The 23,446-nt window shown below is 40.0% G+C and overlaps 1 protein-coding gene across 8 annotated transcripts in view; it reads right to left on the bottom strand.

Moving 5' to 3' along the window:
• MYBPC1 (myosin binding protein C1) overlaps positions 1-23,446 on the bottom strand; it is a 103,653-nt gene that overhangs the window by 43,753 nt on the left and 36,454 nt on the right. For 4 of the 8 annotated variants that reach the window (XM_043966819.1, XM_043966822.1, XM_043966820.1 and 1 more), the window contains exons 4-13: positions 22,056-22,094; positions 21,572-21,607; positions 19,028-19,138; positions 16,756-16,904; positions 16,069-16,186; positions 14,041-14,092; positions 10,453-10,509; positions 4,138-4,304; positions 2,692-2,824; positions 1,088-1,212 (exon numbers count right to left, since the gene is read on the bottom strand). In XM_043966819.1, coding sequence (XP_043822754.1) covers positions 1,088-1,212; positions 2,692-2,824; positions 4,138-4,304; positions 10,453-10,509; positions 14,041-14,092; positions 16,069-16,186; positions 16,756-16,904; positions 19,028-19,138; positions 21,572-21,607; positions 22,056-22,094 — 987 coding nt within the window. The remainder of the gene's footprint in view (positions 1-1,087; positions 1,213-2,691; positions 2,825-4,137; positions 4,305-10,452; positions 10,510-14,040; positions 14,093-16,068; positions 16,187-16,755; positions 16,905-19,027; positions 19,139-21,571; positions 21,608-22,055; positions 22,095-23,446) is intronic. The other 4 variants (XM_043966825.1, XM_043966826.1, XM_043966827.1 and 1 more) reach the window with 2 other exon arrangements.

Below are 23,446 nucleotides of genomic sequence, written 5' to 3'. Positions count from 1 at the left end.
CCGCTCTGGCAAGTTCAGGACCACTCTGAAATTGAGGCATGGACCCAGGGTAAGCAGCCGCATTCTAGATGGATGGCATAGGTCTCTGAGAGTTTTCCATTGAGTCATTTTGCAGGAAAAGGAATACAGAGCAGACCATTGCGTTCACCCTGGAACAGGCTCCAAATAGTAAGTACCACTCTACAAATGGTCTCTTGGCCAATGACAGTCTTCTAGAAGCTCCCATGTTGTATTGGGACTGATCCATTCTCCCTTACTGAAGCTGGTTATAAAGGAAAGCCTAAGTTTAGGGTAGATGGGCATGGAGCCAGATTTTTCTGGTATGAATGAATAAGGGTCTATAGGATCATGGGCCTTCTAGAGTTGGAAGGAACCTCAGAGGTTATCTAATCAACTCCTCTTCTTTTACAGAAGAGGAAACTGAGATCCAGGGCAGTAAAGTGATTATGTCACACAGGTAGTAAGTGGTAGAACCAGGATTTGAACCCAGGCCCTCTGACTCCACATTGAGTTATCAATCCACAGTACCACACTGCCTCAGGAGGATTCCTACTATGGTCCACATCCTTAAGTCACAGCAGGAAATTCACGTTTTGTTCTTTTAAAAAACTAGTTTCACTGAGTTTGAGACAATTTTTACAATTTTAGAATTTCCTGTTGGAATGTGAAGGAGTTTGGGTCCTCTTCTCTACTTAATCATTCTCTGGAGACATTGCCAAACTCTTGGCTTTGCTGAGGAGCAGGGAATAACTATGAAAAGCAGAAAGGCCGGCAAGGAGGCATTTGCTGAAAATGAAGAAATGTCAGAAGAGCATCAGCAAACAGCTGTTCGAACAGGCCACTTTTTAGGAAGCGAGGACCTTGAGGACAATTGGAGTCAATTCCTCAAACTGGCACCAGCGGTTTTTCTGGAGCCTTTACAATCTTTAAGATCCTGTCTTCTAAAGTTAATCCCAGTCCTTCTGGGATGTATAATGAGGCAAAATAGTAGCTTGAAGGTGGAATCCTCAGGTCATTAACCCAAGCAGAGAGAGAAACAGCTGTGTTAAAACAGGAAAAAAAATAAGTGTGATTTAAGTCATTTTACCTCTTACAAAGAGTTCTGTGGAACATTTCTCATCCCCAGCTGTCACATAATATTCCGAATCATCTGTCATCTGGCAGTTATTGATAAACATGATTCTCTGATTTCCTTTGTGCTCAAAGATGTATCTGTTTTAAACAGGAAGGGGGGAGAGCTTGTTAGTGAAGCTGACATTTTTTTGTTCTGACTCAAAATCATAATAAAAAAAATTAATTGGTCAGTGGGAGGTTCTTAAATTAAAAAACCATGAACAGTGAAATTTGGTCTATCCTTTTGGCTTTTCATTTATGGCATGAGTTCTGCCTAATGCTCAAGATTAATGAATGTTTTCACCTGAGAAGTGCCTTCACTGACAGGAAATTCTTTATCCTGCGAGACTACTTCAGCCCTGAAACTCCCACCTCATGATCTGCAGCTGCTGCGCCTGTGGCTTCGCCCGCTGATCCTGGGGGAGAGCTCTTTGCAGAACCCCCATTTATGGAAGCACCCGGGCCAGACATCTTTTTGTCTCTGACCTGGCTGCATTCTCTGGACTTCTCCACTTTGCCTTCAAGCCCAGAATCTTCCCTCTCCCCTGCCTGCCGTAGGCTTCTTCTTTAGATTGTAAACTCCTCCCGGGCTTTCTTTTTGTATTTTCAATCCCTGCTCTTGGTACAGTACCTAGCACTTAGTAAGCACTTATAAAATGTTTCTTGACTGAATAACAAGATTTAGAGGGTTTCTAGAGGCTCAGCTGAGGTGAAAAGACTTGCCCATCCTCACACGGCTAGAATGCTTCACAGGTAGGATCTGAATCTGGGTCCTCCCGACTAAGCCCAGAACTCATTTTACTCCCTGACACATTGCCTCGGGATCATGAATTGCTCTGATTTTTATAAAACATCTCACCTTCCTCCCTTTTTATATCTCATAAATTCTTTATTTTGTTACTTACTTTTGGGGTCGGGTCTACACATGAAATTTGACTGGTATAATTCTGTCTCCCCAGTGATTTTCTTCTCTGTCACTGACAGTCTCAGAGAAGCACTTGGGACACTGTGAGGTTGAGTGACTTGCCCAGAGTCACATGGTATGAATTGGAGAAAGGTCTTGAACCCAGGTCTTACTGACTTTAAGGCACTACACAAAGACACCTCTACTTACATAATACACATAAGTGCATAAATGTAAGGATCAGATTGTCAGAGGTAGTGTGTGATGGCTGGTCGACCTTATTAAAGCAGGAGGCTGAAGAGTGAGAACTGAGTTAATCATCTGTTTTTGCACACGGGACACCATAATTCCAAATGTGCTGAAATGTTGGACTGAAGTTTCCATTTATTCATCCATACCTTTTGGCAATGGATAGTCACAACAAATGACTGCCTGCCCACCCAAACAGGAAGCAGTGTAAGGTCAAGTTATTATTTTATTTATAGGTAGCATCACACAGAGACCAAGGTTCAGATCATAGCTCTGTCACTTATTATTTGGGTGATCTCTGGCAAGAGACTTCAAACCTCCGAACCTCAGGTTCCTTATCAGCAAAACATCCTCAGAGGCTCCCCCTTCCACACCCCCAGCTCTAAATCTAGGATCCCATCAGCCTCCATTAATTCAACACTTACTTTGTACTGGGTCGTATTTCTTGTCCATTTTTGTACCATTTCACCTCTAACTTTGGGTCTGCCAGTTCCACCACAAATCTGACTTTGCCACCTTTGTCTACCTGGTAAGCAGGATCAAGAATTTTTGAAAAAGCTAGAAAGGAAAGGAAGAAGAATTATTAGAAAAATGTTTTTTTTTTTTAAAGTGTGAGGACCAAGAATTTAAATAGGAAAAATAGATAGATTCACTAACTATACAATGAGAGTGTCTGCAAATAGGCTCACTAGAGGACAATTTATTTTTTGCATCCTCCTTATTCATTTGTCAAAACTCAAAACGGTATTTTAGGTTCTATGTCTATCTGTGTATGCAATGTAGACATACTTTAAAAAACTGAAGCTTATGAAAAAAATTGACTTCAAATCCTGCCTCAGACACTTGACACTAGCTATGTGATCTTGGGCAAGTCACTTAACACCAATTGCCTCACCAAAAAAAAAAAACCCAAAACAAAAAGCAATAAAAAAATGAAGCTTGAAAAAGAAGCAATACACTTTTTAAAAAGGAAAAATAAGGAAAGAAACTGTCTTCTCAATGGGCTTGAGATGTTGCTTTGAAAATTTGCTGGTGCTTCCCAGGGTGAGAGCACTGGAAATGTAAACATACAAAAGGGGCAAAAATTAGAGGAAACATTTATTCTTTCAGCATAAATGCTTACTAAAATGATTAGTATGATTTTGCACTTCTACAGTACAAACATAATTTTCCAGAGTCTCACATGCACATGGATTCTATCAGCATGGTATGTAACAGAGGGCTGGACTTGGAGCCAGAAAATCCTGGGTTCAAGTCCAGCCTCTGACACTTATTAGCTGTGTGACCCTGGGCAAATGACTCCCTGAACTTCATCAGTAAACCAAATCATAGATCTAGGGTTAAAAGGGAACTCAGAGATCATCTAGCCTAACCCTCTCATTTTCCAAATGAGAAAACTGGGGCCCTAAGAGGTTAAATTATTTTCCCAAGGTCCCACAGGTAGTAAGCATCAGAGGTGAGATTAGAACCTGGGACCTCTGACTCCAAAGCGAGGGCTCTTTCCATTGAAACATGCTGGTATAGCATATATAAATAATATTGCCATGACCCTCCTCTTAAAGCATAATTGGAATGGGATTTATGGTTGTGACTGTAAATTCTCAAAGTAAGCTCTGCATCACCAAGGAAAGATTGGTACCTATGCAACCCTGGAAAATCATCCAAAAACAGGACGGTGACACCTGCAGGAGTTAATGATCAGTTTCAGTGTTAATTTCCTCCTTTCTCCTCCTCTCCCCTTCTGCTCCCCTCCCCTCCATCAGCTACACATTTTATTTGCTTCTGGCTACATGGCTTAAACTTTTAGCAATAAATTAATAAATCCAAACAATATTGTGGGTTACAAGAAAAAGCTTCCACTTTCCACATACCTGCGCTTTTCTTCTCAACCCTCCTCATGCGCTTCAGACGCTTGAGCATGCCTCTCAGATCAGTGATACCATACTGAAAGGCGATCTTCTCATATTCATTGGGATTGGCATTTTTCAGAAGCTCCCACACATCTATTTCAGGCTCTTCTTCCTGTTGCTTGACTTCCCTACCGAAGGCAAAAGGCGTTAGCCATCCGGGCTTAGAGTGGCTACACTGTCCTTTCAAGAAAGGAGAGACTGATGAACATTGACAGAGAAGATACTACAATTCCCACTGAAGGTCTGGGGAATTAAGGCAGACAGTTGTTCTCATTGTCTTCTAATTACATTTTAGGGGAGCTTCCAGCTCCATAGAAACAGTCACTTACTGAAAGCAGTGTTTTAGTTTTTCTGGTCATAAAATTTCCTTTTTGAACTAGCAAGAGATGGTTTTTGTTTTATAAACACTCTACTCTTGTTTTTTCCCATCCCTGCTAATTTTTGAAAGCTATTTTGATAATATCTCAATAGAACTTGAGTTTGGTGACACTTCAGAAGAGTTTAGATCTTCATATTTGGATAACAAAAACATAAAAAATGGATTTAGTATTTGAAGATTTTGAAATAAGTACTATGCATGAGAGACAGTGTGGTAGAGTGGATAGAGAACTAGCCTCAGAGTCAGGAAGACCTGGGTTCAAGGTTTGTGTCTGACACAAACTGACTATGTGACTCTGACTATGTGATCTCAGTGTCCCAGGGCACCTTCACAGGCTCTACAATAAAATCTAAGGGCTAGTCCCTGCCATATGTATGTGTATGTACACATATATAGTATTTACAAATATTGATTTACAAAAGTATTGGTTTTAAAACCACTTATTTAATAAAAGTAGGTTTAAAAAATTAAACAAGTGATTATTTTGAGAAATTATGGACAGCCCACCTGTTCTGTTTTCTACATAATGTTAAGAGAACTAGAAGATGGTCCCCAAACATCAGGTGGACAGACCCCTCTAGTGAACTAATGGAAGTGCATTGAGAAAAACAGCAATGGAGAGAGTACCCACTTGATGCAATTGAAGGGCCACTAAAATATCAAAGCATCAAAGTAAATATAACTTAGCCAAGCTGGGTTTCTACACATCAACCATTTCAAATGTTCCTCTAATGGCTACAGTAAAATTTTTGGTGTGTTTGATTTTAATTATAGATACAAATATGCTCTGGAGAATTTCCCTAAAACGGATAAGCATTTGGGCAAAGAACAAGGGAAATGGATAAAGTTTAAAGTTTCCATTTCCATAATGGCCTATCGTTCTCTTGGAGTTCCATGGCCAACTATAAAAGTGACTTTTTGAAATGGACACATCGTGATGAAAGAGCAGAAGGTTCTGATGAGCCTTTGGTCACTGATTAAAGAAGCCTTTCAACTCTGGCATAGACATGTCTACAACCTGCCCATTTGGAGAGACCAATAACACTGAACCTTGCCTCAAGATAAAACACAGCATTGAGAAAACAGCTAGATGTTTTCTTAGGTGACTTTGCATGCATGCTGCTTAGTGTTCAGTTAGTTTTACTTTAAAATTTTACAGTTACTTACTGTGAATCATGTTCGTGCAGATGAGACTCCTCCTACATGAAATTTCATCAAAGCAGCATGGAAATCAATGTAAAAGCTGATAGATGCTCTTACATGATTAGCCATGTCAATTACATTTCTTCCAGGCTTTCTTATAGACGTATAACATAATCTTTGCACTAGGGGCTACTAGTAGAATATAGTAGGGGTCAGGTGAGGGAGGACTTTTATTTGTATGGGGTTGGGTTATCTACTCCTCTGATTTCTTTTCTGGTGGGCTTGATCATTCACTTAGAGCTTTAGCTCACTCTCTAAGTAGAGCAGGGCGAGAATGCTGCTATAAATTTCTGGCAAAACAGAATGCAGCAATTTCCCCAAAGAGCAGCTCAGCCTCTGGAAGTCTAGAAATGTCTTGGTGAGCAGGGTAATGTGAGACTGTATCCCTCAAAATCCTAAGGCCAGAATCCTTATACTCATTCAGCTTATTGAACCAATGGTTATAGCATCTCTGTTGACCAAGGGAAATTGGAAAGCTTTATGAGAAAATTGTTCTGAGGTTGGGACATTGGTAATCATTCAAAAGATTTCCCATATTTATAACTTGTAAGCAGTCTTTGTCATAAATGCATCCTCTGAATTTTCCAGCAGGAAGATTTGGAGAATTGCAACAAAAAATGTGCATGCATAGACATATAGATATATGTTATTTTTTTCCTCTTCACCAAGTCAAAATGTCACAGGCCTCTGGAACTGTGGCAATTGGTGCCACTAAAATGTCACTGCTATGACAAGTCATGCTAAGGATCCACACATTGGTACTGGCATACCATAAAATCAGCACGCCATCAATATCACATGAAGCCTGTGTTTGGACTTGCATTTTTAAACATATATCTATATGCATACATTTAAGCAGCCATTTTGCTATGTGTAAAAAGAATCTAGGGTGTCAGTGTCAAATTCAATAATGCTGAACTTAGTGGGGTGCTCTGGGGAGATCACTTGCTCTTTGGGGCCTCAGTTTTCTCATCTGTAGAGAGTTTTGTCTGGATCAAATGTTTCCAGGGGCAGCTAGGTGACACAGTGGATAAAGCACCAGCCCAGGATTTAGGAAGACCTGAGTTCAAATCCGGTCTCAGACACTTGACACTTACTACCTGTGTGACCCTGGGCAAGTGACTTAACCTTCATTGGCCCGGGGTGGGGGGAAGTTCCTAAGCTGGGGGGGGGTGTCTGTAAATTAAAAAAATATTTTGAAAACTATTTCAAAATAATTAGTTTTGTGCTTTTAAAAACATGATTCTGAGAAGAGGTCCATAGGCTTCACTAGACTGCCCAATGGGTTCATGGCACAATAAAAAGGTTAAGAATCCCTGGATTAGATTATCTCTAAGGGCCCTTCCAGTTTTTATATTGTGATTCTTTGACTTTCCTGATCATGTCTTTAACAAGATGATGAAGAAAGGATTGGCATTTTTGGTGTGGTTTCTTAAGCCAAATTTACCAATTCTCCACCCACTCCCAGACTCTAAGATCTGTTGGTAAATGCTGTAAATATCAAGGACCATTTCTTTCTCCTGACATTCTGTTGAAGGATCACAAGAAACCAGGAAGTTGGTGAACTGAACAGGAATATAACAGTCAGAGCTTCCACCTATTGCACTCAGAGCTCTAGAGCAAGCCATACAAAATAGGTGGAGGAGAAAGGGTCAGAGAATCAGGCTAGTGGTGGGGGGTGGGGCTGGACTGTGACCACAGGAAAGGGAGGAAGAAACCTTCTGGTAGCTTCCTATCTAAAATAATTTTTTCTTGTTAACTAGGGACTAAGCTCAGTTATTTCTGAGCTGCTAAAGGACTCCAATTGCTTTTAGCTCCTTCTACATTTTGGTACCCTGGAACAAAATCCCGATTACTTTCACTTACAACTGCTCGAACTACATCTCAACTCATCTGGGAGATCTATCTATCTAACAGAATGTGGGAGTCAGAAAGGACCTTGGAAGTCACCTATGCCTACCTATACTTGAAAAGGGATCTGTCTGCAATAGACCCAAGTGACGTTTGTTTAAGACCTCCAATGAGGAGGAACTTGCCACTTACCAAGACAGCCACTTTGGGTTACTTCTAATTGTTAGGTAGGTTTTCTTTATATTAGCTTTCAATTTGCCCCTTTGAAATTCCCACCCCTTTGTTCTAGCTCTACTCTCTGTTGTTTGAAGCAAGAGTAGAAAAAAGAAAATACTTATTATCTAGATCCCTCAAATGTCATCTTTTAGACTGAACTTATATTAACGATCCCATCTCCCTAAAATTTAAATAACTTGACAGGTCCATTAACTAATTTTTTATAGATTAAAGTACTAAAGCATCTATATAGGTCACATACCTGGAGAGCAGATTTTAAGGGAGCATCTGCATCGTCTAATCGCACTAAAAACTGGTCCTGTTAAATGTTGTTGGAAATGATCAAAGTTTGGAGATCTTTTGATTTTAACGAAATTTTGGTTGTAATGAAATTGGTGCTAATGGTATTTTGCTTTATACATTAATATAGAAGTAGAGATGGCAACCATATCTTATGATGAAGATGCATGCAATTCACAAAACTATAGAAACATATATGGTCAATAGTAACTGAAATATATTATTATGTTAGTAAAGCATGTTAAAAGAATATAATCTTAAATGACAATACCAGTCCAGTCAATGAAATAAAAAAAAATCATAGGGATGTGAAGAGAATGAAAAAAGGAGACACAAGCTACCCATCTTGTCCAATGTTTTTTCTTTTTCACTTATCTATTATGGTCATGTAGTTTGACAATACTTCCCTTCATCCCTACAAATATCTGCTGTGACCAGGTTTGCTTTTTTAAAAATTTTAATTTTTCATAAATCAAATTATGTTCTTTACTTAGTATTTTGTCATATACTATGTTGTATTGTTTAATTTTTTCTTGTTTTTGTCTTGACATCTTGGATGAAACCATACATTTCCAAAGGGCAGGGACCATATCTTAAGTTTCTTAGTATTCCCCATATTACCAAGCATAGTATTCTACAAATATTAAATAAATGCAGAAATCATGACTAGCTATCTTGGTGTCGGAACAGCAGTGTATATGGGACGAGGACCATGAAAGTGTCCTCAAATCAACTTTGTAATTTAGGATGTGAAAATAATGGAAGCAATTAGGATAAACTCAGTTGAGTATGAAAGAGGTTTTAGTAAGTAAAGTAACTGACTGGTGTGTTATCTAAATTTTGTCACTCTGGGACAAAGTCCTGCTGGTCCAGTCTAGTTATAGCCCTGAGTGTATAAGTGGTCAATATTATGCTGATTGGTTGATTATTGAAAAATGCTGTGAAATGCTACTCAAAAATCTTTAGGGGGGCAGGTTCAGAGTAGCATCTAGAACAAGAGTCAAGAAAGAAAACACAAACAGTTCATTTCAAGTAAAATTGCATTGGAGGGGGCAGCTAGGTGGCACAGTGGATAGAGCACCAGCCCTGGAGTCAGGAGTACCTGAGTTCAAATCCGGCCTCAGACACTTAACACTTACTAGTTGTGTGACCCTGGGCAAGTCACTTAACCCCTATTGCCTCACTAAAAAAAAAATTGCATTGGAGAATTCTAGTACTTTTTTCAATAGAAGAAAAAGCACAAGGTTTGACCTTTAGGCAAAAAGAGAGTCAAAATCAATCTTTTGAATTGTTCATTTAGAATGATCCATCACTGGGATATGTTTTATAAATATAATTAGAACAAAAATTAGCCACCTAGGACCTGGATTTGCATCCCACATAGGCTGCTTACTTCTTTTCTTCCCTGTAAAAGGCCTTGGACTAGACCTCTGAGGTCCCAGTCACCTTTCCATCTCTGATCATAAGTATGTCCATGCTGAAACTGTCAAGGTTTCCACTGAATGGCCAGTGTTGTATAAGGAGGTAGGGAGCATGCTGACTATTTCTTTTCCACATGACCTGCATCCAAAGTTAAGGCATGAAAGTCTGCCAGAACCTTTTGCTCCTAATGTCGGTAACTTTGATAATATCTGATCTTGCGGTAAAGGCAGTGTCCTGAAAAGAGCACCACATTAGGAGTCAGGAGATTTAGGATTCTTCCCTTTCTAACTGTGCAAGTCCCTCTATGAACCTTGACTTTCTCAGCTGGGCAAGGATGAAAACTCCACCTGCCCTGCCTACTTCCTAGGGCTGAGGTGAGGATCAAAGAAGGTTATTTCTCTAAAAGCATCTTGGAAATGGTTCAATGCAAGAGAAATAAGAAAGGGTAGTAATGTCTTTAAAATCCAGACAAATTGAGCATTTCATCAAATGCAAGGTTAAGATCCTATGTTTTGATAATTGACTAGAAGTGATAGATTTTCTATGAATTTCTATTCTTTGTTGGTCAGTGTGAATAATAACGTGGCTCATCTTAAAGGTTTGATAATGGACAGCAGAGATCTGTCTACATCAGTCTCGATTTTCACATCTTCCCATCCCCAGACAGTAAAAAGGTGAAGTTTCACAGAAGAATTTTTCAAAAGACTTTTGAATCCTTAAAGCATTTACTAAAAATTTTCAAACAAAAAGCAATTCTTTCCTTCCTCTATTTTCTTAGTTATGCTGTTATTTTCTCCAAGCAAAACATGTTAGGAAGAAAGAACATTCACTTTAAACTTGACTTTTCTGTGCAAGAAGCCAGCGGTTTCCAGACCACACCTCTGCACTCTGTCATTGGTTCTCACCTACGCTTCAGGAGACCACTAAAGTCAAGTTCCCCTGCATCCTCTTGTCCTTCACCACTGTGGTTAATAAAAGAAAAGCAAACCAGTGTTTACTCACTGAGACAAGGACCGCTGTCCGCCGCAAACACTCTAGAGAGAACGTATATGCAATTTTTTTTTTTGACACACCAGGAACAGGACTAAAACCAACACAAACTTGTATTCTTTTTCACACAAGGGACAGTTTCCATTTCTAGCAGGTGCACTTGTGGAAAAGTCAACACAAGGACTTGTGTTATGCTCCAGTTTCAGAAGAGTTTCTGTGATCTGCATCATGGGAGGGAGGGTTCACATCGATGAGATCACAGACCCAGCAAAGTACCCATATTCCGTAGATTGCATATATATCAAGATGCATGGATTTGTGTTATAATCAAGTAACACAAATGCATTCAAGCCAACCAACAGAAAGTACTTTGTTTTTGCAACTTTGGGGTCGAGACAAAGGACTTTGGTGATCTCTGTCATGCAGGGGGACAGAGGTTGGCTTTGTTCTAAAGAATACCAATGTCAAATACATAGAAGGAAGCCTCATGGCCCAAGTTACCCTGGGGGTGTCAATGAGTGTATGACTCAGATGACATGTTCAAAAGAAAAATAACCCAACATTATGTACATTTCCAAGGTAGAGATAGAGGGTAGCTTACTTAAAGATGCATTCCTTTTGGATTTATAGGGGAATAAATTCATTTTTAGTTATGGCAGGAGTATTTACTCAAGCTTTTTGCTTTTTTTTAGACAGTGAAGAAACAGTTTGGGCTTCACTGCACCGTCAATGAAGCTTCTACTGTTCATTTGTTAAATCATCTCCTGTAGAAGAATGCATCTTAGGGCAGCTAGATGGTGCAGTGGATAAAGCACCAGCCCAGGATTCAGAAGGACCTGAGTTCAAATTCAGCCTCAGACACTTGACACTTACTAGCTCTGTGACCCTGGGCAGGTCACTTAACCCTCATTGCCCCACCAAAAAAAAAAAAAAAAGAAGAAGAATGCATCTTAACTTTGGCATGCAGTCACCTTTTTGAGACTGAGCAGAAGCTAAAGAACTAACATCAAAATGGTACCATTTACTTACATGTTTAAAATTTTAAATGGAGGTTTTGTTTCCTGCTGTTTACAAATGTTATTTATAGTTTTCTAAGAAAGCGTCTGTGGGGTTAAAAAAAACAATGTGCATACAGTACACAAGTTATAACGGTTCAAGGAAAAAATATGTTTCCAAAAAAAAATTTTAAGTTAATATCAAGCATTTAGAGCAAGGAGAGGCCCTTCTGAGGTATGCACATTTCTATATTTCCAAGGATGTAAATTTGTATTTTAGATCTTTTCTCATCCATATAGAATAAACCTGTTTGGAATACAAACTACTTTTTGAGGAAAATATTTGCAATGCCCTACTTAAGAACTGTGGTTAGACACAGGGAGGGTACCAGGACTTGAAGTGTTCCAGTGTAATTTTTCCAAAAGGAAAAGAGAAAGTTATGCATAAAGTTATTAGTAAATAGTAAATATTATTTCATCTGTTGGTTCATTAATTAAACAAACATTTATATTTTCACTGACTAAGACAGTAGAAGGGCAAGTATGCTTAAAACAAAGATGTAAAAAATACCTAATCAGTTTTTTCATTGCTTTGAAACAAAAAAATTTAATGAATAAAACACAAATGCTATATTGGGAAAAACATTTAACTTGATTAAAGAGTTAATACTATATCAAATTAACTTCAATCAGTCAAGGAAAGGCAGTAAGGGGTAGGCTATTTGTGGTGTGAGTTTCTTCTGCAAACTATTTAAGCTCCTTTCTAATCCATCTATTCTGACCAGATTATTATTCATCCCTTCTACATTTGCCAAAATCACATTGGGTGTCTATGTTTTGCCAGGCTCCAATTTTGGTTTTGTTTGTTTTTTTTTATTCTGGTATTCAGTACTCTAATTTGGGCAATGCAATATTTAAATGATGCCAATTTCCATCCTCCAAGGGGAGGGCTTTCTGATGCATAAGTTAAGGATTTGTAAAATTCATTGAAGGCCCTGTGGTCTTTAGATGAAAAGCAACATAGATGGCAAGTCTTTGGTACTACCTATGTTTTGCCATGTAAAGGAAATAATATATGGACTTAAAAAGGAATGAAGAAACACATTTCTAAACCTTATAAACTAAACCCTGACCTATACTGTATGCATGACACCACTACATTTTTTATATACCGGCTTCTTAGATTTGCTTAGGTAACTAGGCTATTTTTGAAGGAAAGTCCTTGGAGACTAGAAGGCATGTCTATAAGACAATCATTTTCCAACTGGCACAGGATTATCTGACCCCAACTTGTCAGGGGATTAGCCTTCCCAAAGCATCCTGGGGAAATTCCCATGATGTCAACTGACTAGACAAGACTAGACAGAGTTTCTAGAAGCACAGTAGGTCACTAACACTCATATCCCTGCTCCCTAGAAAAGTACAAAAATGGTCACTTAGCTGATAGGCCACTAGGTAAGTACCCAACTGCCCTCTGGCCTGCTTTGACCCTCTCTGTCTCTCAGAAGCTGTAGTCTACATGAGTAAACAGTATTAGGGGATATTTTGGCTTCAATAATAAGGACCTTCTCCAATGTTGGACCAGGAGCAAATTTGTCCCAAAGACGTCCCAGAAGGAGCTTGAAGGTAGGTACTATGACTATAAACAATGGACTTAAGAAATGTTCTACAAACAGTGCACTTCATATCTCTGGATGTTGAGGGGGATTAAAGGTGATTTCATCCACAATCCAATTTAATTGCTCCTGAGCTCAGGGAGATTGGAAAAAGAAAAGTTCTTAAGTTCCTTCAGTCTAGGGATCTCCCAGTTCTTGAGAAATAGTGGAAAGAGAGTTCACCTTGGAGTCAGGAGGACCTCGGTTCAAATCACATCTCAGACACAAGCTGTATGAGCCTAGAAAAGTCACTTACTCTCTCTGTACCTCAGTTTTCTCATCTGAAAAGTGGGAATAATAGCACCTGCCTCATAGGGTTATTGTGAGGGTTAAATGGGACAATATATGCAGATAATTTTGTGAACCTTAAAGAGTTGTGTAAATGCTAGCTCTGTTTATATAGTATTTGAGCAGTTCTTTGACAAATTGGGTCTCTACCCCGTCACTAAGCTAAGGGGTGGAGACTGGAAAAAAAAAAGGAAAGATGTTTCCATTCCCTATTAGAATTTAAAAACACATGTGTTTGTGTGTATTCTCATTTTCTACACATAACCCAATAAAAACAAATCTGTTTCAGGAAGAAGAACTCTGAGTCTTTTGAAGACCAATATGACCCTTGGGAAAATATGGGTTTGACATTAAATTGGACATGACTCTCCAGCCCAGCCCAAACCCAAGCCCATCCCTAGCCCCCTACTTAATCTATTCTTGAGTGTATGGGAGGTATGTGACTGCCAGTGATCAGGATCTCCATCAGTGGGATGTGGCATGAGAAAAGGGGAACATATGTCCTTATCCTATCCAATTTTATTATGAGAGTCCTATGCATTCCCAGATGCCCATTTGAAGTTACCTTCTTTTGAAAGCAGATCTGATATCAATGCTTGGAGTGGTTCCAGTAGATTCTTAAAAGAAAAGAAAACAACAAAGTTAATGGCCATGAATAGAAGGGCCTTGGGTGCGATCCTCCACACAGTATGGACATTACTCAGACCTCGAGTGCTCCAACAGCATTGGAGGGGAGTGTGTGTGTGTGTGGGGGGGAGGGTCCTTGCAGAGCTAGACCACAGGCAATGCAGCATGGCACAGTGGAGTTAAATGAACTGGATTAAAATTCTACCTCTGCTACTTATCAGCTGTGTAACCCTGCAGATGTCGCCAAATGCCTCTAGCCCTAAGTTTATTCCCCTATGAAATAAGGGGGTTGAACTAGCTGTGGTTCTTTCTTGTTCTGAATCTATGATCCTATGTTATATTGTCTCTAAGATCATCCCTTTGTATCCCTAGTCCTTAGCATGGTGCCTAGCATACAGCAAATGCTTAATACAGGCTTGCTCATTGACTCGAGTCCCCATTTTGTTGATTGGGAAGCCAAGGCTCTAGAAGGTAAAGTGATATTGGAATTTGAATCGAGCTCTCTTGATTCTAACTTCAGAATTCCTTCCACTATCCCACACTGTCCTTGTTCCTCACGAGACTCAGAGTCTAGAACCTTTACCATTCTGGCCGTGCTCTTCTGACACGCTCTAGTTCATCAAGATTGGTCTTAAGCTGTGTGTGGTCCTCCCACTATGTTCTGACTAGCAGAGGGCACCATGGAACTATTACCTCCTGTGTTCTGGACTTTAAGCTCTTCCTAGTGTGGCTCAAGCTTGCCACAGTCCTTTTGGTGGTGTGGGAAAGATTTATGACATATCATGGAACTGCTTGGCAGTGAATTCTGTAGATAATGAGCACCTTTTCACACAAATGACTTCTGGCTAAGGCTTCATATCTTCTTTCCTGCCTGTACAATTTGTAAAATAAGCTTTACATTCTCAAACTTCTATTAAAGGCCTGCTCTACAGCCTCATCATGTACAGGGAGGTCATCTGGGTTCTCAGAGGCTAACCCAGCTGATTAAAAAGCTCTCATGGTTCCCACCAAACTGGGAAGGCTTCTGTTATGGACCAGGGTTTGGAATTTAAGTCTGACATCCAAGGGCTAGACCAGCAAAGTTTGGTGAGGGTCATTACCAGAAGGCTGGACACCAGGGGATGATGAATGTCATTTCCTAAGGCACAACTGAGTTGTAATCTGTATTATTAGAGGAGTAATCCCACTGATAAGATCATGCATCTGTATAGTATTGAAGTATATTTTCCCCTTCTAATTTCACTTTAAAATCTAAACAAAACCAACGAGCAATTTTGGCCCAAGGCACTTGTCTCCCTTCTCAGTAGCATGAAAGATATCCTGGGTGTCCTTCCAGTCTTGAGCAATATTCAACCCCCCGAAAAATTGAAGGAGAGGAGTCAGACAATAAAACCAATCTTTTTGGTAATAGCAACCACAGTATTACTAAATTCAATGCCCTCTGGCTGGCTCTTTAGAGGAACGAGATGAGTAATTTCTAAAAGCAAAATAAGAACAAGCATTTTTATATCTTGGGGAAGCAACAAGAAATGATCCTCAAGTCAAACTTTAAAGACAGATTCAGTTGTCAGTGGTAAGACAGAGACCTTGGAACAAGGATCCCCCTGCACAAAGACTCCAGGAAACAAAGGGCAGAGGGAGCTAAGGAGGGACTGTCTAAGGTATAGCAGCTAAGAGGAAGAAGCTACTGGTTAGTTTCCCACTTTAACTAATTATTTGACAGCAAGTGCTGTCAACTCCCTCTGAATTTTAGCACCTGGCAGAAAAGCCCTGGTAGCGACCCCCCCCCCCACCTAGTTAGTCCTATCTTTAAACCCTAAGCATTGATGCTTATCAATTTATTGTTAAATCCACTGGAGCCAGAAGCATAGAGTTCTATTTCAAAAAGGAATTCCTTTCATAGTTAGTTAATGGACAGGATCCCTGGCAAGGAACCGGAAAGATCCCGATAGCTGAGAAACCTTACCGTGCACTTCGAGGTCAAAGGAACAGCTGTCAAACTTGTCTTTGTAGGACACTTCACACCTGTAGTTTCCTGCATAGTTCTCCTTGGCTTTGATGATCTGCATCTCAAATGTGTACATCTGAAACGAGATGGGTTGGCATAATTCACACCTGTCTTACAAGTACAAAGTTAAAAATGACACGGTCATGTATTGGAAGCTGACTCTTCGACTCCTGAATCCAAGTGCATGGTCATCCACTGGTACAGTAGAATGAGCCCCTGACTCTGGAGCCAGAGGAAATGAGTTCAAATCCTACATCTGAGGCAGGCTACCTGTGTGACCTTGTCTCAGTTTTCTCAGTTCAGAAAGAGGGAAACAGGGGGCAGCTAGGTGGTGCAGTGGATGGAACACCGACCTTGGATTCAGGAGGGCCTGAGTTCAAGTCTGGCCTCAGACACTTGACACTTACTAGCTGTGTGACCCTGGGCAAGTCACTTAACCCTCATTGCCCTGAAAAAAAAAAGAGGGAAACCCCTCAGTGACTGCTGGGGAGGCTGATGGGGTGCCATCACTGCTGGTCCTGGTGCTGATGCTGGGCATGACCCCTCCCCACCAGGATGTATCCTGAGCAAAGGTTCAGTCACCTGGGGAAAGTCATCTCCACTGACAAGACAATGAGCAATTACACTTTGAGGTCATGATCATACCCTAGTTTGCCTTTCAAAAGTTTCCTTCAGCTGAAGATGTTTCCCAGCTTTGCTGGCCAAGTCCATCCATTTTCCTTTGAACCATTTGACAGTGGGTTTTCTAAGAAGATCTTTGGCTTCAACTTTGGCTATAAAAGTAATATTTTCACCTAAAAAACACACACATAATTACAACTTTGGTTAAAAAAATGCATATGTATTTTTGTTTCATAATCAGCTAGAAACTATTATTTAATTACCAGATTATTCTGCCAAACTTGAAAAGTTAATGAAAATCCTCTATTCCCTCCAGATATTTTTAATAACAATAATGATAGGTAATATGTATATAGTGCTTTAAGATTTACACAATGCTTTACAAATATTATATAATTTTATCTTCACATAAATCTTTTAAGGTAGGTGCTGTTATTATCCCAATTTTATAGCTAAAGAAAGAGAGGCAACCCAGAAGTTAAGTGACTTTTCCAGGGTCACACAACTAGTAAGTGTTTGTGTCTAGATTTGAACTCAGGTCTTCCTTCCTCCAAGTCTAGTACTCTATCTCCTGTGCCACCTAGCTGCCTACAAATAAAACTACAAATAAAATATTCCCTTCTAGGGGCAGCTAGGTGGTGCAGTGGATAGAGCACTGGCCCTGGATTCAGGAGGACCTGAGTTCAAATCTGGCCTCAAACACTTAACAATTACTAGCTGTGTGACTCTAGGCAAGTCACTTAACCCCAATTGCCTCACTAAAAAAAAAATCAGTTCTAAAACCCAATATCTTAGAGACTGTGACTGAAAAAGTATTACCAAATATAATAATCAAGTGACCACAGACTATCTATATGGCTGGACAAAGGACTGGGACCCACTTGTGGAAACCTAAAACTTACTGCTATTATAATATTGAGATGTTCTCCTGGAATTTGGATTCACTGAATGTTTAAAAAAAATTCAAGGAGCATATATTTTTCAGACATGACCTAAAATTAATTGTAAAAGTTGACTTTGAATTAAATCAGTTGCAAACCTTTATTTATATATATCATATTGACCGATTTTAAAGACTAAGCTTTGTTACACTGCTCACCAGAAGAGGGATGAAGCTAGACCTGTGATTTCACTGGAAAGGGAACTCTTGGATGAGGAAAATCCCCCTCCCCCCACAGGTCACCAGCTCCTCTGCAGCTTGTAGCTTTGAGAGTTGAAGGGATTCCCAGGGTCACCCAGTAAGTCTCAGGCAGAGGTGGGATTTGAACACCAAGCACTGATGGCCCTAGGGCCAGCGCTCTGCTCACTATAGCAGGCTGTCTCTATGGAATGCTTTCTACATATTCTATTCTACCTTCAAAAATATTGTGACTCTACATATTTTAGTGATATAATTATCCTTTTAAAAATTCACAAACATTCTCCCAGTAATGCCACATGTCTGTGAATCTTGGAACACAGCCACTTTTGAAGAAGCAAAGTGGCCAATGAACCAGTGGGTAAAGGAGTGATACAGGTGGGGCTTGAGTCCACTTCAGTGGATGTTCAAGAAGTGGAAGGGAAGTTATTGGAGAAGCATATAATAAGAAAGAGAGGTAGGCTTGTCCCAGAGCCAGAGAGGGCAAGCAGATGGGCAGTCCCAGTGCTATATAACTCCCCATGAAATGTAAAGAGGTCTAGTCTATGAAGGATGAGAGACCTCCCACACGATGGCAGGTGGATCCTCTTTGGAGTATCTGTGTGAGAACATACATCTGAATTGCACAAGATGAAATGGTGTAGATGGGTTTTGTTCTCTTCAGATAGAGAGAATGTCCACATCAGTGAGGTACCAGATCATCCACTGAAGTACTGATGAAACAGATGATCGACTCACCTGACTGCCTATCAGACCCTATGCAGCACAGGTCTGTGTATATAGTCACCGTACCTGTGAAATGTAAAGCACCCTGACAGTGGAAGGTTATGGGGCTGCTATCTCAGTTTTCCACATTATTAAGATATCTAGCTAGACAGACAGATGAAACAATAGGTATGCCAGTAAGTAGAATGACAGACAAATAGAACAATAGGTAGATGGATAAATGACAGATGGAATGATCTGTAGACAGATGGAATGATATGTAGACAGATGGAATAATAGAATGATAGAGGTATAGACAGATCTACAGATCATATAGTTAGACAAATGGACAGACAACCAACAGACAGAGAGCTGGCACGAGGGATGCAAATACAAACAGGGATGACAGTCCCTGCCCTCAAGAGCAGCACTAAATAAATTCCAGACACTCACCAACTTTCACTGTTCCATTCTGAGGCTTCTCCACAAAGAGCACACTTTGGGAGGTGTTGGAGTTCTGCTTGTCTTGTTCTTCCCCAACTGGGGATTCACCAAGAGACCATTCTAAGAAGCAGGAAGTAAGAGGTCACTTTTCAAGTAAGGTTGTCCCCAGAAAGAAGACTTACCTGTGCTCAGCATTTGGATTAACTCAGGAACCTACCTTCTTATAAGGCAATAGCTTAGCTTTCCCATTTTTACAGGCTAATGGGCTTCGGTAAAATGAGATCTTCTTGTTAGCATAGCTCTCCATGATGGTGGAAAAAAGACATTAGAATGAGAACATTCCTGGGCAGAGGGAAATATTGCAAGCAAGTACCAGGATTTACCAGTCTTATTTTCATCATTGTTGTTCTAAAACAGCCTAATCTTCCTTTTCTAGGTATACAATAGTGGCAAATAAGTGGAGATGGCAGTGCCCATGAGACTGCTCTAAAGCTGGATGGAATCGGGAGAGCCTATATAGCAGTCCCTGAGGGGGAGAAGGAGGATTAAGGAGATTAGGTGAACATTCCAAGGCTGATGCTCTTGGCTTGATGAGTACATGAAGAAGATCAGCCAGATGGACCTGCTGCTCATCCTATAGATAAACCCATGATTTAGGCTCTTTTAGTGAGCTACATGTGAGGAGCCTTGACTTGTCCAGGCTCATCTATGACTAGGAAGTCCAAAAGTGTCTTCTTGAATCAAGAAAAGTCTTTAGGATACCAGTCCATAAAGAGAGAAAAGTTCACAGACTCTTTCTTTTCCTCCTTCCTTTATCTTTTCCTTCCTTCCTTCCTTCCTTCCTTCCTTCCTTCCTTCCTTCCTTCCTTCCTTCCTTCCTTCCTTCCTTCCTTCCTTCCTTCCTTCCTTCCTTCCTTCCTTCCTTCCTTCCCTTCCTTCCTTCCCTTCCTTCCTTCCTATTTCTCTCCCTTCCTTTTCCCTTCTTTTTCCCCCTCTCTTTTCTCTTAATCTCATGCAATAATTTTTAATCAAGACATTTCTCTTAGAAAAATTCAACCTGGGATAACAGAGTGCTTAGAAATCACACAGAGCTGCAGGCAGCTCAGCTAAGAGGAGAAAGGCAGGAGAGGGAATGCCAGGCATTCCTTAGTCCCTGAAGTCTGTGTACAAAGCAGCTTGCTGAGAGCTATAGAGGAAGAGGGACAGTTTCAGCAGCTGCTATTCAACTGGCAGAGAAAAAACACAACTGAATGAATAAGGCTTCGATGTTTCCAGCTCCCCTAGAAAGGATATATAGAATGCTCCCATTTTCCTTTGAAAGAAAGACAGCTTCATTTTCCAACAAAATACTGCCTACAGCAAGCTGAACATTCCTGTTAACTTTTGGTTTTGCTATTTAGGAAACCAATTATTCATATTTATACTGGGGTGGAGGGATTACATAATGATATCTCTCACATACACATTTTTACGTTGATGTTTTATACTGTATGGATTTATTTTGTCAAAGGATCGCGATAGGACTTCATTGATATAGGGAACTCCCAGGTGAGGGAAACTCCCTCCACCAATGTAGGCAGACATATTTTTTTCCTGTAAATTGTAGTCTTAGAGTGCTTACTGGGACCTTAAGATGTTAAGTGATTTGCTCAGGGTCACACTAATATGAGTTAGAGATGACACTTGAACTCAGGTCTTCCTGGCTTTAAGACTGGCTCTCTATTCACTGTCCTGTCTACCATTTTGTCGAGGAACAGAATTAAGAATGCCTCTTGTTAAGTAATAGCAATGTGCATCATGGGCCTTGAGAGATGTCTTCCTTTGTTGCCTCATTATGGGGTGGAAGTGAACTTGGGTGCTTTGAAGGTTAGGCATCAAAGCACAAGCTCTGGCAGGTTCTACCAGACAGATAAATCTTTGGCTATGACCAAGGTACATATAGGATAAATTGCAGATATTCTCAGAGGGAAGATATTAGCATTAAGTGGGGACCAGTAAAGACTTCTTGTAGAAGGTGACAATTGAGCTGACACTCGAAGAAGGTCAGTCACTAAGAATGGAGAGATTCTTCTATGACTTCTTGATCTCCATGTTTGATAAATATTATAGAAGCATGATATCTGACAGAAGATAAAAGGAAGCATCTCATTTTCTAATCTTATCCCTACCACTTTACCACAGTGTACACAACACATAGTAAGTACTTAATAAATATTTTTTCATTCCTTACTTCATTTTGCCTTTTAATCCATTGCACCTAGCTCTGTGCTGGGCACACAGTATGCTTGTTGAATCGACTTGAAAAGAAAACAAAAGTAATGATAAAACTTGGCTAAACTTTCACCATGTGTATAAAATTACCACTGATTTCCTGTCAAAGTGACGTTCTTGTAAACAAAATGCACTAGAAGGTTACCATGGTGGATAAAACTAAAATAGAACAAATGTTAAAAGCAGAATCACAGAAGCAATCATGCCTTTAAGAAAGGAGGTCATTAGTGGTCATTTGAAAGTTAGAAATGGAATGTGTGGTATATTCAGGATTGGGCTCACCTGAGTCTTTCCTTGCCAGTGCTCGGGCATTGATATCTGAAAGGAAAGAGTAACCTGGATGACACTGTTAAACGAATTTGGGATGATGTCACACCCTCTTACTCCTCCCAAAAGCTGGCTCTTCTGTTGATGGAGAGAATATTGAAGTTGGTTTATGTGCTATATCACCAGGATCTTTGTAAATATAAAACTATATGCACGAAAGCATATGGCTGGACTGGAAACTCAAGCAATGCTATTTGTGTCCAATTAGTATCCCAAGTTATATTAATTGTATTTAATTCATTAAGCAAAGTTTCCTTTTTCAACTCTGTAAAAATTATAGTCCAAGCCAACATTTTTCATTTAGTTCCTGACCATAGAGCCATCCTAGGTGAGATCCCAGGTTCTTGTGGCTCAGAGTTTCACCTAGAAACTGACTTACACTCCTTTTTTCTAACCAATCAATAGTAAACTTAAACTTAAAAATTAGAACCATCCTAACCTGCTGGAAGGGCACTGGGTGGAGAGACATCACCTTCACCTGGGAAAAGAAATAGGAAGAAAATAATCAAGGAAAAAAAGAGCCTTGTCCACATTAACCTTCTTTGGGAGGTGAGGGGATGGGAGAGAGGTGGTAGTGAGAGAAGAACCAGAGATGAGATGAGAAAAGGACACCTGCAGAAAAAAGGAGGAAAGAACCACTTGGATAGAGAACTTCAAACTGAAGGATGAAGCTTGGAACCCTCAGTAAGCGGAGTGGTGATTCAGTGTAATAAATTTTTAAAAATGCAGGCAGCAGACCAACTCAATCAAATCAAAGGTTTAGTGCCGATGTGCTGTGTGAAAGGTTTTTTGTATGACTGAGTAAAGAGGTAACATTAAAATCCCCAAATGGTGAAATCAGAGTCAAAGCCTATTCACATCACAGAATTGGGGTTGGAAGGATCCTTAGAGATGACCTAATACAACCTTCTCTCTTTACATTTCCTTGGATCATAGATTTAGAGCTGGGCCACAGGGACAACCTCATCCTTTTGTAAAAAGGAAACAGGCATAGGGAAGTAACAGTGATTTGCCCCAGGTCACATAAGTGACAGGTGACAGAGCTGGGATTTGAACCCAGGTCTTATGAACCCAGATGCAGTGCTCTTCCCACTGATCCACACTGCCTCTCTTATCTGAGGACCATGTTAATTCAGTAATTTCCTTTTCAACAAGTACAATTGTTATCCTTGGTATTATTGACACATTTGCATTGTTTTGGACATAAGCATCATAAATCAGTGTTTAATCTCCTTTCTGCAAATTTAAGCAAGTTTGGCCTACGTTTAAACCACAGCTTAAAAGTGTTTGCATATTTGGGGGCAGCTAGGTGGCACAGTGGATAAAGCACCAGCCCTGGATTCAGGAGTACCCGAGTTAAAATCTGGCCTCAGACATTTGACACTTACTAACTGTGTGACCCTGGGCAAGTCACTTAACCCCCATTGCCTACCAAAACCAAACCAAAACAAAACAAAAAGTGTTTGCATATGCAATGCTACCACACTGAAGGGAAATAGAAAGAACAGGGGTGCAAGTAGGCAAAGTCCATTTACAAATATGACTTTCATGCAAGAATTAGGATGCACATTCAACATTAAAATGTGAAAATTTCAGAGGCTGTTAAGGTCCTTGAAATGTATTCTGTATTTCAAATGACTTGCAATTCTCTAATGATAAACCATTTCTCCTGGAACTTTGCTCTTACACTATTCATGCTAGAGAGAACTCAACATAAAACGAGCTCAAATCAAGTATTTCCCAAGGATGTAAATTACTGAAATAGCTCAATGATCTCAGTTTCCAATTCCCTCTGCCCCTAAGTGGTACCATATTGGGGTCCTTCATAAT

Source organism: Dromiciops gliroides, chromosome 5, assembly GCF_019393635.1.
Source record: "Dromiciops gliroides isolate mDroGli1 chromosome 5, mDroGli1.pri, whole genome shotgun sequence".
Lineage (NCBI taxonomy): Eukaryota > Metazoa > Chordata > Mammalia > Microbiotheria > Microbiotheriidae > Dromiciops > Dromiciops gliroides.
This window is presented reverse-complemented; position numbering and strand designations above follow the sequence as displayed.